We start from the raw sequence: 13,487 nt of genomic DNA on the forward strand, positions 1-13,487 counted from the left end.
TACCTTTTTGTAACACCCTGTATAGTTAACCGGAATGTGTAACCATCTCTCACTGTTTATTTGCACATTGACGTGTCACTGTACCATCTGGGTGTTTGACTTTTTTTTCGTCAGGCAGTGTATGTTTGTTGTTGGGTCTGCAGTAATACGTGTTTCGGCACTAATCTATTGAACAGTCTGTAGATTAACGTGGCTTTTGGTGCTGCCGTCATTTACACTCGGCAGCGACATTAGCTGGGTGAGCGCACACGAGCCGCTATAGGCTACAGGCGGCGCGTCGTGGTTTTGGCCGCAGTCGCGCCGGAGTGCCGGCCGGGCCAGCAGCTGGTGTGGGGGGCGGCTCGTCGCGAGGTGCTGCAGGTGCCGTGCGAAGTGGAGGCGCGCCCGCCGGCCCGCCTCTTCCGCTGGGCCTTCAACAGCAGCGCCGCCGCCTCCGAGACGCGCCCGCTGGACGCTGGCGTGACGGCTGCGGCGCCGGGCCGCTCCGTGCTGCAGTACCAGCCCATGGGCGAGCGCGACTACGGCACGCTGCTCTGCTGGGGCCGCAACGAGCTGGGCGCACAGGCCGTGCCCTGCGTCTTCCATATCGTGCCCGCCGGTGAGTCCACGCCTATCTAATACTCCGGGAGCCACTGTGCAGTGCCTGGCGGAGACTACTTTGTAATATTATTTTATTGCGTACTCCATCAGATTCTAGAGCGACGGAAAATGGTCGACATTCTGCGTCTGTAGAGCCCCAAAGCAGAGGATCTGTTAAATGACTCTTTTAGGAAAGCTAAACGCACCATAGAGACAATTATGACATTACTCTCGATAACGGTACATAGACTTTAACAAAATTAAGACTGAGACAAAACCTGAGAAAGGCGAGAGTTATGGGGAATAGCATATGATGGTTGAAGCAAGGAAGACATAAAAAGCAAATTAGAGTAAGCGATGGGTGCAGTTATAGCCAAACGAAGTATGGTAGCACCAAACATCGGCCTTAGTTTGAGGTAGAAATTTTGAGAACGTATGTCTCAAGCGTAGCATTGCATTGAAGTGAATTATTGATTATGGAAAAATCGGAAAAAATTGTATTGAAGCGTCTGAGAGGTGGTTCTATAGCAGGATGTTAGAAATTATGTTGACTGATAGGGAGGGCGAAGTTATTCACAGAATCGACGAGGCGGGTAATATGGGAAACACCTTGACAAGAACAAGAGACAGGATGGCAGGATATGCCTTAAGGCATTCTATATTCTACAAATAACTGAGTGCGTTTTGTGCGAGTGTCGGTGTGAGATGAAAAAATGTGCAAGGTATAAGAAGCCATGGCGAGCCGCATGAAACCAGTCGGAAGGCTGATGACACAAAATGAAAAATAATAAAAAATATACCTGCTTTCTCGTATGTAACTACAACGCGTGACTACGATCATTGCAGCTTTATGGTCACACCATGTACATAAAATTTAATTTCTCTGCTTTTATAACAACACAGTTTTGTGAGAGCTACGTCCTAATTTCTCTAACACCATATATTTAACTTTCCAAGTCTCATGCTTCTTTCAGTGTATGTCGTCAGTCATTCCTGATAGGGACTCCACTGTTCAATTTTCTAGAATCATCAGCCTTTGAGTCTTGTATGAGATTTGCTTTACAGATGCATTTAACTTTTTCTGATCCCTTTTAACATGTGTATCTTCCATTCACCTTTCGTAGCTAAGTTGCTGTCTGAATGAGCTTAGATGGAAAACCACTACTAAGCCAAGAAAGAAAAGCAGGAAGGAATATGTAGAGAGTTTATAGGAGAGAAATGGTTTTGAAGGTAAGGAAGCAAAAGGTTATTTATAACTAACACAAACGAGACGGCAGCTGTAAAAGCCGAGGGCGTTGAAAGAGGCAGAGTTATACCCTGTCCCAGTGTTTTTCAATCTGTACGTTGAACAACCCGTGAAGGGAGGTAATGAGAAATACGGAATGAGACATAAAGTAAATGGAGATGAAACACAATTCCGCGGTTCGCCAGTGACATTACGTCTGTCAGCGACCACTTATGTCCCTCCCATCACACCGATCGTTTTTCACTTATTTTCAAGGCAATCGGATTTTTCGAATGGAGTCAAATTACGAAAATTAACACACTTCATACATGGCGATCGAAGTGTACAGACTTGTCCAATGCTGCCGTCGTCTTATCTTATGGAACTTGTTAAACTGCCGTGTTATATGACATTAAGTCAAAGCATGAAAGTACTCTTTAGGTATAGATGTCTTGACAAAAATTCACTGCCTTTTACATTTTGAGTTCGGATAATATATCATGCCAAGTTTTATAACAAGTACAATAATATCAGATGATGGTAGCATAAGACAGTTGAAATCGGTCATCTTAGAAAATAAAAGAGTCTACACTGCGATCGCGGCGTACGAAGCGTGTTCATTTATTGCGACAAAGTTCTAGGGCAAAATGGTTCAAATGGCTCTTCGTACTATGGGACTTAACTGCTATGGTCATCAGTCCCCTAGAACTTAGAACTACTTAAACCTAACTAACCTAAGGATATCACACACATCCATGCCCGAGGCAGGATTCGAACCTGCGACCGTAGCAGTCACGCGGTTCCAGACTGAAGTGCCTAGAACCGCACGGCCACACCGCCCGGCCTTCTAGGGCAGGTGGGAAGTATCATCAGCATTGAGAATTGCATAGCAATCCATGGCCGAAAACGTCAGGAGTGTTTGCAGACGTCGAAGATCGGAATGGAAACAGGAGGATTATTCATTCGAAAGATTTATTAGATGTAATGAGTTCACATTGTATACGATATGAATACAGCTCTTATTAAATAACAGGTGCTTGAAGTTTGCGCTTTCAGACGCCAAGCATGCCTGATACCGACTGAGCATTAACTCTGGACATGCTCGGACACAATGGGACCTTCTTCGATCGTAGCAGTTGCATGGACTATCCTCAAACTAGATCAACCTCGGACTCCAAACGATCGCGATGCGTGAGAGATTTCATGGGTCCCCGCAGAATGAAACCAATGCTCGATAAATCCGGTGTGCGTGAGGGCCAGAGAACGGTCCACCATTCCCAATCCATCGATGCCCGAAAGATCTGCTCTAATGCCTACGAACGGCCAGGCGAAAATGAGCAGGTTTTCCATCATGTTGGAACCACATGATGTGCCTGACACTTGACGGGAAAAATCCTTCTCCGTAAAGATATGATAATTCCTGTCGGTCAAGTGGAACGGTGAAGGACACGGCCTGACTGAGCGGTCACCGAGCACACACGCCCACGTATTAACCGTGAAGCGTTTTTTTGCCACATGATACCGCAGGCCGTGGTAGTTTCCTGGCGTCCACAAATGTTCTTGGTGGTGACAGAATACGCCATCCTTAGTTGTGAAAGTTGTCTCACCCGTGAATAACACGTAAGCTGAGAAACGCGTATCGTGGCCACTTTGCCACAGAAACCACTATGCGAAAAGGACTCGTGCTGCATGGACAACCTTTGGATGTGAAATGCTTGCAATGTCTCGCCGTCCAAAACACATTGGTCGCTCCTACGAGACATTTCGAGATCTGAGGATATCGTACGTATGCTGGTGCTTGGAACAGTCTTTGCCTAACATCCGAACCCGTCGATTGTGGCCTGCTCTTACTAGCCCTGCCACATCTTGCCCCGTACTCGCACAAATTTCGATGCAGACGTGTAAACAAACTGCGGTCCGTTTGATGTCTGTCTGGGAAGCGTTCTAGATAAAATGGTCCGGTGGCTTTTTCACTGCATTCAGCTATTCTATACACTATGTCCATGTCTGCAACCACCTCGAATTCTGGCTAGCACTCAAATAAGGCAGTCCTCACTTTCCCCTCCAGTACTCTCGTGTACAGGAGCTCCACTTTGGCGTCCCCTCTAATATTCTCGTGTACAGCACCGCCTAGCGGCGTATAACGATGTTTTGCACCCATGGACTGTTACGCAATTCTCAATCCTCATGATGAACCCCCCTCCCCTAGAAATTCATTGTAACATTTCTGGGAACCTTGCTTACTAAATAAGTTACCCCTAAATATTGGAATGTAAAGTGGGCCTCTCAAGCACAATATTACGGACGCAATAATAGTGTGTCAATGTGCTGCACTAAAGTTTAAGGCAAAGAATGGCACAAGAATGTTGCTGAATATTTCTGTCCGGAAAGTTTCAGTTTAAATATTATAGAGAATGCGTCGGTGCTCGATGATGTTAAACTCACGTATATTATGATTGAGTTGTTTTGTCTTGATGAATAGCAGCAGCAATAATACAGAACGGGCGAAACAGGTCTGAAAAGCTTCCAGTAAACATTTCAGTCGACTAGACGCGTGTTCACGCAGCACAGTTTCATAAACAACAACAGCAACTAATTACAAATTAAACAATTGGACTGTGTGTTTCTTCGTGTTCATGTGCTGTTTTCAATGTAGCCTACTCCTATTTTTACCAACTGTTTCAAAACAATTAAAACACGTATCTAGGTTCTGATTACTTCCTTGCGTGATCTTATGTTGTGCTATGAGGCCAAAGGAAGAAAAACATGCATATATGCCCAATGGATAGCTGACCTGATGTTACTTGTCACGTTTCGGAACAGTAACAACAACATTTCCACTTATTGTCAATTCACCGTGTTATTTAGTTATCTTTGCCGTTGTGGACAAAGAGGTATATGGTGTTTCCTGATTAATCAGTAATTTCATTTCTGAAAGTACCACATCCTGGTTTCAGATACATCGTATTTCCCACTCCATCCGTTGTCATTTACTTTCTCCAGTTCTATGTGGAAATTCGTTCGAATTGAATTGAATACTTCTCCAGCTCACCTGGAACTGTCCTGTATTTCGCAATTTCACCCTTACACAGTATACTGAACTAATGTCAGTATATTTAAAGCTCTGCATTCCTCTTCATTATACTGCACAAACCGGCAATAACGAGCTCAGGCGGTCAATATTAATCGCAGTACTCAGTTTTGCGCAATAAATATTCGGTGTGTGTAGGCCCCTTGGCGGTTACTGGCAGGTGAATGCTAAGAGAAAGATTACAAGTCTCAAAGACACTATGCTCTTACAACATGCAAACACTGCAAAAAATGAAACTCCCTGGCAGATTAAAACTGTGTGCCGGACCGATACGCGAACTCGGGACCTTTGCCTTTCACGGGCAAGTGCTTTACCATTGAGCTACCCAAGCACGACTCACGCCCCGTCCTCACAGCTTTAATTTCGCCAGTACATCATCTTCTACCTTCCAAACTTCACAGAAGCTCTCTTGCTGGGTGGCTCAATGGTTGAGCACTTGTCCGTGAAAGGAAAAGGTCCCGAGTTCGAGTTTCGATCCGGCTCACAGTTTTAATGTGCCAGGGAATTTCAAATCAGTGCTCACTCCGCTGTAGAGTGAAAATTTCATTCTACTGCAAAAAATGTTTCTTAGTTCCCATTATGGTAAGGGTTTGCAAACAGCGTCATTTCCAGGAAATGTACAGGTAAACACATTTCATGTATCTCGTAACTAGTTACTTGCATGTTCCATAATACATATTTGAATGATATCTTTTACGGTATACGTGTACGCGAGTAGTGCCAAAATCAATGAACATGCTACGAACTAATGTAGCTACACATAAAAACTCATTTTCTTTTCTTAACAAGCTACAAGTATTTTCATAAAAAAGGAAGTGATCAAGAGAAATGATTCTAGTTTAGATTTAAGACTTGCTTTGATGTCTACCAGGCATTTTATGTTATTCGGAAAGTGATCCAAAATGTTTGTTTCTGCATACTGACCTTCTTTCTGAGCCACTGACGGCTTTAATAATGTGTCATAAAAACCGTATTTTCCTCTGGTATTGTAGGTACGGACACCACTTTTCTCCACAAATTGTGACGGATTATTACGGACGAACTTCATTAGAAAAATACATAGAAGTTGGAATTAATATGGAAACATCAAAAACACCAAATATGGTGTAGAAATCTCGTTAGAGTTCAAAACAGCTTCCAGACTTTTCGGATTTGGTTTTCAGTCAGACACCCTGCTGTTCAAAGCAGACAACAAAGATTCTTAATATTGAGATCTGCTGACGCTTATGGACTGGAGCCACGTGGCAAATCGCCTTCATGCTGACGAAACCTGTCTGGGACTACGTGAATTGTGTGAACTGGCCCTGGCGCCTTAAAACATTCCATTACCACTGGAGTAAAACAGTGAAACTTGGTATGGTTATGAGCAGCTTAAACGGTATCATAATCCTTCGCCGTAGTGCGACCTTGCAGAGTAACGACGGGACGCATGGAATACCACGATATGGCTTCCCAAATCATCACCGAACCACCGCCGGGTTTCACTCATGTTGCGCGGACGCAGGCAATAGTTGGAGGAATTGTGAAACTAGACTCATCCGACCAAATGAATTTCCTCCATTGCTCCATGGTCCCGGTTTCATGGCTTTGGCATAACGTTTTGTTGTTAGAGGCACTTGCATTACTGATGAACGCTTTCCGAATTCCGGCTCCCTCCGTACTGCCCTGCCTGTAAAGCTCCGTTCATGAGGTTTGGTGCTGACGGGGTCCGCCCCGCGTGAAGATCTGCAGTGCTTTCTGCACCTGTCGTCCTGTAATTTTTTGTCACAATCCCGTTCAATGATCGTGTAATACACAACACACAAGTCCGGCCTCATTGTGACTTAGCAGACTGTATTTTTCCGCTCCCCCTGAATGAGGAATAAATGTTCGATACTGTACCTTTTTAAACACTAAAGACTTCGGCACTCTTTGTTACAGAAGCCCCCACCATACGGGTACTAACAATATGAACACGTTCTAGTTCACATAGCACAGACAAATGCCCTGGAACTACACCGAAAACTGTAATGACCGAAACGGATACTTGCAATGTATTGAGAACACTGAGCAGATGCCATTCGTGTTCAAATAAAACACTGCAAACTGAAAGTTTGGCTAGCGTCTGCATATATGTTCAAGCATGCTTTTCACGCTGTGCTTCCATATTTCTGTTTAACCGCTGCATGTATTATGATGGTGTGGTTAAAACGCTTCTTGGATGGCTGACTATCCGGTCTGCCGAGCGCTGTTGGCACGCATGTAGCACTAAGCCCTTGTGAGGAGCTACTTGATTGAGAAGTAGCGGCTCCAGTCTCGCAAACTGACATCCGCTGGGAGACGGGTGTGCTGCCCACATGCCCCTCCATATCCGCATCCAATAACGCCAGAGTGCTAAGGATGACACGGCGGCCGGGCGGTAACGTTGGGCCTTCACGGCTGTTCGGGCGGAACTGGGATTAATTAAAATTCTTAAACCCTGAAAGACGTACCTACATTATGTACCATGAAGCGCCAAAGAGCCTTGTATAGGCATGCGTATTCAAAAACAGAGTTACGTTAACAGGCAGAATACGGCACTGCAGTCGGCAACGCCTGTATAAGACAATAAGTGTCTGGCATAGTTGTCAGAAAGGTTACTGCTGCTACAGTCGCATTTTATCTAAATTTAAGTTAATTTGAACGTGGTGTTATAGTCGGCATACGAGCTGTGGAGCACAGCATATCCGAGGTAGCGATGGAGTAGGGATTTTCCCGTACAACCATTTCACGAGTGTACCATGCATATCAGGAATCTGAGAAAATCCCAAATCTCGACATCACTGCAGCAGGAAAAAGATCCAGCAAGAACCAGACTAACGACGACCGAAGAGAATCATTCAACGTGACTGAAGTGTAACGCTTCCGAAAATTGCTGCGGGTCTCAAGGCTGGGCCAGCAACAAGTGTCTGCGTGCGAAACATTCAACGAATCATCATCGATATGGGCTGGGCTTTCGGGCTGCACAGGGTAGCCGTGCGGTGTGAGGCGTCTTGAACGGTTCGCGTGGCTCTCCCGGTCGGAGGTTCGAATCCTCCCTCGGGCTGGGTGTATGTGTTGGTTTTAGCATAAGTTAGTTTAAGTATTGTGTAAATCTAGGGACCGATGACCTAAGCAGTTTGGTCCCTTAGGAATTCACACATATTTGTACACATTTTTTGGGCTTTCGGAGCCGAAGGCCCACTTGTGTACTCTTGATAACCACACGACACAAATCTTTGCACCTCGCCTGGGCGCGTCAGCAGCGATATTGCACTGTTGATAACTGGAAACAAGTTGTCTGGTCGGACGAGTCTCGTTTCACATTGTATACAGCGGATGGACGTGTACGGTTATGGAGACAAACTCATAAAACCATGCATCCTGCATGTCAGCAGGGGGCTGTTCAAGCTGCTGGAGGCTCTGTAATGGTGTGGGGCACGTGCAGTAGGAGTGACAGGGGATCCCTGAAACATCTAGATACGTCTCTGACAGTTTATACATACGTAAGCATCTTGTCTGATCGTCTGCATCCGTTCATATCCATTGTGCATTCTGACGGACTTGGGCAATTTCAGCAGGACAATACGACACCCCGCACGTCCAGATGTGCTACAGAGTGGCTCCGTCAACATTCTTTTGAACTTAAGCGCTTCCGCTGGCTAACAGACTCCTAGACATGAACATTATTGAGCATATCTTGAATGCCTTGCAACATGCTCTTCAGAAGAGATCTCAACTCCGTCATTCTCTTAGGGATTTTTTGACAGCCCTTCAGGATTCATGATGTCAGTTCCCTCCAGCACTACTTAAGACATTAGTCGAGTCCATGATTCGTGTTACGACACTTCTGCGTGCTCGCGGTGGCCCTACACGATATTAGGCAGGTGTATCACTTTCGTTGGCTCTTTAGTCTACGTAGACATTTAATATCAGATTCAGAACAGTAACTAGTTTTTTGTAGTGAGAAAATTGTGTTCCCAGAACGCTGAAGATAATTCTGCTAGAATATTTTAGCTCTCGTGCTGTAAGCCTTTAGTTTTCTGACAGCACTTTCAGATATTACATTTTAGCAACAACAAAAATCTGATGGCATTGCAGATATGACTCATTATTTGAGGTAAGACTAACTTTTTAATGAGAAAGACCTACTGTTGTTTTGGAAACCGACGAAACATTCTACACGATATTGTCAACAGATTCGACATATCAGCTGCATTAATGCTGTACAAGAGAGTTTTTTTTCCAAAGCAGACTATTTGGTAAATGATTGTTGTGGTCGCCAGAGTGCAAAGTATGTTGAACAAATTGAACACACGCATTAGTAATTTTCAATAACACTCAATAATCAAAATTAAAAACAGTTGCTTTAACCAATATAATACTTACAACACATTGTTGTACCAGTAGTGTAGTGAAATACTTCGTCAATTTTCGTTTATATTTCGCGCCCTACTTGGGAAAAAATTAATATTAATAGGTTTCTGCATCCTATCACGTGTTTGGAATTGGACCGTTGTTATATATTACTCGAAATTAACATTTTGGCGTTATGCTGAGAGAAAAGAGCAACCTCTTCACATTGATGATAAATGGACGTTTTCTCGAGTATGGTTGCGTCTTATGTATCTTAACAGTCGCTTAAAATAACTTAAAAGTTTATAAATCAAGTATTGTTCTGGCATTATTTGTTCCAATCCTCCTGTATCTGCCTGCCTCTTCATCCTCCTCCTCTTCTCTTTATTTACCTCCACTTTTCCCTCTCTTTAGTCATATCTATTGCCTCTCTCCATCTCCTCCTACCCACCTTCTCTCTGTCCTTCTTCTCTTCCCGCTCTCTTGTCCTTCTCCTCCTGCTCCCTCTCTCCGTTTATTTCCTCCAACCCTGTTTCTCTTTTGATCTCCTCGTCCCATCTCTCTCTGTCCATTTCTCCCTTCCAACTCGCTGTTATATTCACCTTCCCGCCACTCCTCCATTCTCTGTTCAACTCCTACGCTACTCTCTGCATGTCTGTTTCCTCATCGTCCACTCTCTGTTCACCTCCTCCTCCCCCTCCCCTGTACATAGCTCTGTTATCAACCCCCATCTCTATCTTAATGGGAATTTGGTGGTTTCTACCGCGACAGTGCTTCTTTCTAGATAGTAAGTAACAGGGGTACCACGTCTGGTTGAAATTGATCAAGAGGCTAAGGAGGAGACGTTGATCATACGCGTATGTGGCTTATATACTTCACACGTATGACTGAAACTCTGCTACTTCGCACCATACGACTCCTGAGGCGACTTCAGAATTATCATGATATTCATACGTGAAGTTTGATCTAAGGTCTCGAAACATGTTAACAAATTTACAGGCTCTCTACAGCGCTCATTCTTGTGATCTGGTGTACACGATGAACAGAAAAAACAAGAGACAAATTGCACTTAATACTATTAAAAATATGCCATGTCAACTCAATATGGTATACAAATACCAACGTCTTTATTGAACATTTTTAAGTCACGTCTTCCCATCCACATCCCCACCCCAAATGATAGTGTGGAATGTTACTCGAACAATATTTGTGTATAAATAGCAAGTAATGTAGCTAGCTAATTTGTCTGAATTTTTCTTTCATGGATGTGCTTCAATGTCGCCCCTCTTTTCTTCCCACCTCATGAGCTGTAGATATTTCTTAGCTCCACTGTATTTCTTTCGGTAGTAAATAACCAGCAAATCGCCGATTCTTTAAACAATCGAACTCCTTTGTATAAAACAGTTCCAAGCTTTGCAAATGAATTAATGCGTTAAATATTCGATCCTAAATAAGTATGCATGAAAGTGCTTAGAGGAGCTATGAAATTATGTTGGTAGTCTCTAAGTGCTCTCGTTGTCAAACACAGGATGCGCATAATCTGAATAATTTCAGATCCGCTTTAAGAAAATCAAACGATTATGACATTCCCTGAACTACGTGTGGTGCAATGTTCGGATTTTGCAATCACATTCATTGGTATGTGGTGATATCCCTTCTTGCAGGCGTGCTAATTCTGCAAGGTCTGCAGGAGGCTTTGTGTGTAGTTCGGAAGGTAGGAGGGGAGATATTGGCGGAGTTAAAGCTCTGAGGACGGCTCCTGAGTCGTGCTTGGGTAGCTCAGATGCCACTGCACTTATCCCCGAAGGGCAAAGGTCCCGAGTTCGAATCTCGATACGTCACACAATTTTAATCTGTCAGGAGTTTTCATATCAGCGCACACTCGGCTGCAGAGTGAAAGTACTATTCTGCGTGGATACCGTCTGTACGAGATGTTGTGAGTAGAATTAGTAGCAAAGAAGTAATAAATTTAAACGTCATGCCTGATGCGGCAGTTCAAATGGTTCAAATGGCTCTGAGCACTATGGGACTTAACTTCTGAGGTCATCAGTCCCAAGAACTTAGGACTACTTAAACCTAACTAACCTAAGGACATCACACACATTAATGCCCGAGGCAGGATTCGAACCTGCGACTGTAGCAGTCGCGCGGTTCCAGACTGTAGCGCCTAGAACCGTTCGGTCACTTTATGAACAGATAAAGTGCTGTAATACATACACTTTTCCCCTTTTGCTGCGGATATCAGCAAGAAAATGTTTCTTAAAGGTTTGAAATTTTGTGTAAATTTTGTTGCATGTCGGTGAGTGCTCTCACTCTCTAATACTGGAGGTGCGTTACGCTTCTTTTTTACTAACAACCCAACTGTTTCGCGAGATAAGAGGTTCTTACCCTTATAGTGCGTATTTTTGGATCACATATGATATGTGTACCAATTTTGGTTGAAATCGACCCAGTAGTTCAGGAGGAAATACATTACTTGTGGCTTCATTCGTGAATATAAACAGCACATATATTGACATATCTCTTGCTGCCTCAATATCAGAATTTCTTTTCACCTCTACCTCTATCCTCCCCACTCTCTCAGCCCATCTCATCCCCTCCTACCTCTGTGCATCTCATCTTTCCCACTCTCTCTGTCCACCTCCACATTCCCGTCTCTCTACTTCCGCTCTCTCTTTCATCACCACCTCTGCCCATTGTCTGTCTGTCTCGTCCACCCATTCTCTCTGATCATTTCCTCTTCCTCCCTCTCTCTGTCAATCTCCTGCTCCATCTCCTCCAATTGCCCACTACCCCTCCCTATCTACCACCTACTGCCTCACCCTTCCTCCTCTCTCTCCGCCCATGTTTTTCTCCATCCCCCCCCCCCCTCTCTTACCTTCTCCTCTCTTTCTTCAATTCCTCCTCTCTCCCTGTCGACCACTCCTCCCACATCTCTCTCTGTTCATCTTACCCTTGCACATCCATCTCTCTCCTTTCCCATCTCTGTCTGTCCAGTTCCTCCTCGTCCTCTCTCTGCCCACACCCTACTCCCAAAATTCACGACTTCTCCTCCCACTTCTCTCTGTCTATCACATCCTGCCCTCTCTCATTCTCACACTTATCCTGTCTCTCGGCAGGTACTGTTTTATTGCCGGTATTTAAATGATATTATTTTCATCTTAAACGGCCATATCTCTGACATTACATTGCAGGCTGAGGATTTTATTGCCTTACACGAAAACATGTACTTACTTAAGAAGCGATGGACCACAGTAGGACACTTACCTAATTCGTTTTGCTAATTCAGCTCATTGTTAATATTATTTGGTTTGACATATGTAGTAAACCCAATCAGAATCTGTAATCCACGTTGAGTCCTACAATTTTCATCAATACAGGTTCCGGTCATTACCGTCTATGGATCATTGCATTAGTGAGACATTACGCAGTTGTCCACAGAAACAATTAGGCAATTTAAAATACATAACTGGAAACAGTGCGTACTGCTCTGCAATTACTGATAAACGACATAAAGGAAAAAGCTTTGATAGCTGAGAACCGAAGTCTCGTCGTCTAGCTAGTGTTTTCGAGGCCTAAGTTTGTGAAGATCTCATTTCTGGAAAACGTCTCTAACAATTTGAATACGCTTTTTTAAAATAGGATATGAGCGTTGTCTTCTCAGCTGGTGATAAAGTACAGTATAAGTACACACATAATTAATGGCCACATAAAAGTGAGTATACAGGGCAGGTAGTATATAAATTAGGGTGCATTGTTTATCAAATGTCACATACAGGCCAGTGAGCATATGATAACTAATAAAGGCCAGGTTAAACGGAATTCCGCGCATGCTGAGCTTATTAACTCAAGCGGGCTCCAGTCGCCTTGCCTTAAGAATACTACACCTTGCTCAGAAGGGGAAAAGCTCTATCTGCTCGAGGAGCTGGAAATCGTTAAACATCTCTCTGTTGATTACGAAAAGTTGCTGAACCATCAGGTGACATGCAGAAATCAAGTATATTATGATATACAGTACTACTACCAGTATGTAGAAAGTTGCTGCAATGTTATCTTTTATTGTAGAACGAAAACATTACTTTTTATCTTGTTCGTTTCGTTACGAGGGAAGTAAATGGATTTATTTCAAGCTGGGATTTTAATGGCTTTTTTTTCCTCGTAAGTGACTTTGCTTTATTCAGTTTTATAACTAAAATTCCATTATTTTTAATGGCTGGAAATAGTCTTTGTATCTAGTCT

At 43.7% G+C, this 13,487-nt stretch overlaps 1 protein-coding gene across 1 annotated transcript in view; it reads left to right on the plus strand.

The window, feature by feature from the left end:
- LOC124625770 (hemicentin-1-like) overlaps positions 1–13,487 on the plus strand; it is a 198,599-nt gene that overhangs the window by 131,350 nt on the left and 53,762 nt on the right. The window contains exon 7 of the mRNA XM_047149247.1: positions 296–598. Coding sequence (XP_047005203.1) covers positions 296–598 — 303 coding nt within the window. The remainder of the gene's footprint in view (positions 1–295; positions 599–13,487) is intronic.

This window comes from Schistocerca americana, chromosome 1, assembly GCF_021461395.2.
Source record: "Schistocerca americana isolate TAMUIC-IGC-003095 chromosome 1, iqSchAmer2.1, whole genome shotgun sequence".
Lineage (NCBI taxonomy): Eukaryota > Metazoa > Arthropoda > Insecta > Orthoptera > Acrididae > Schistocerca > Schistocerca americana.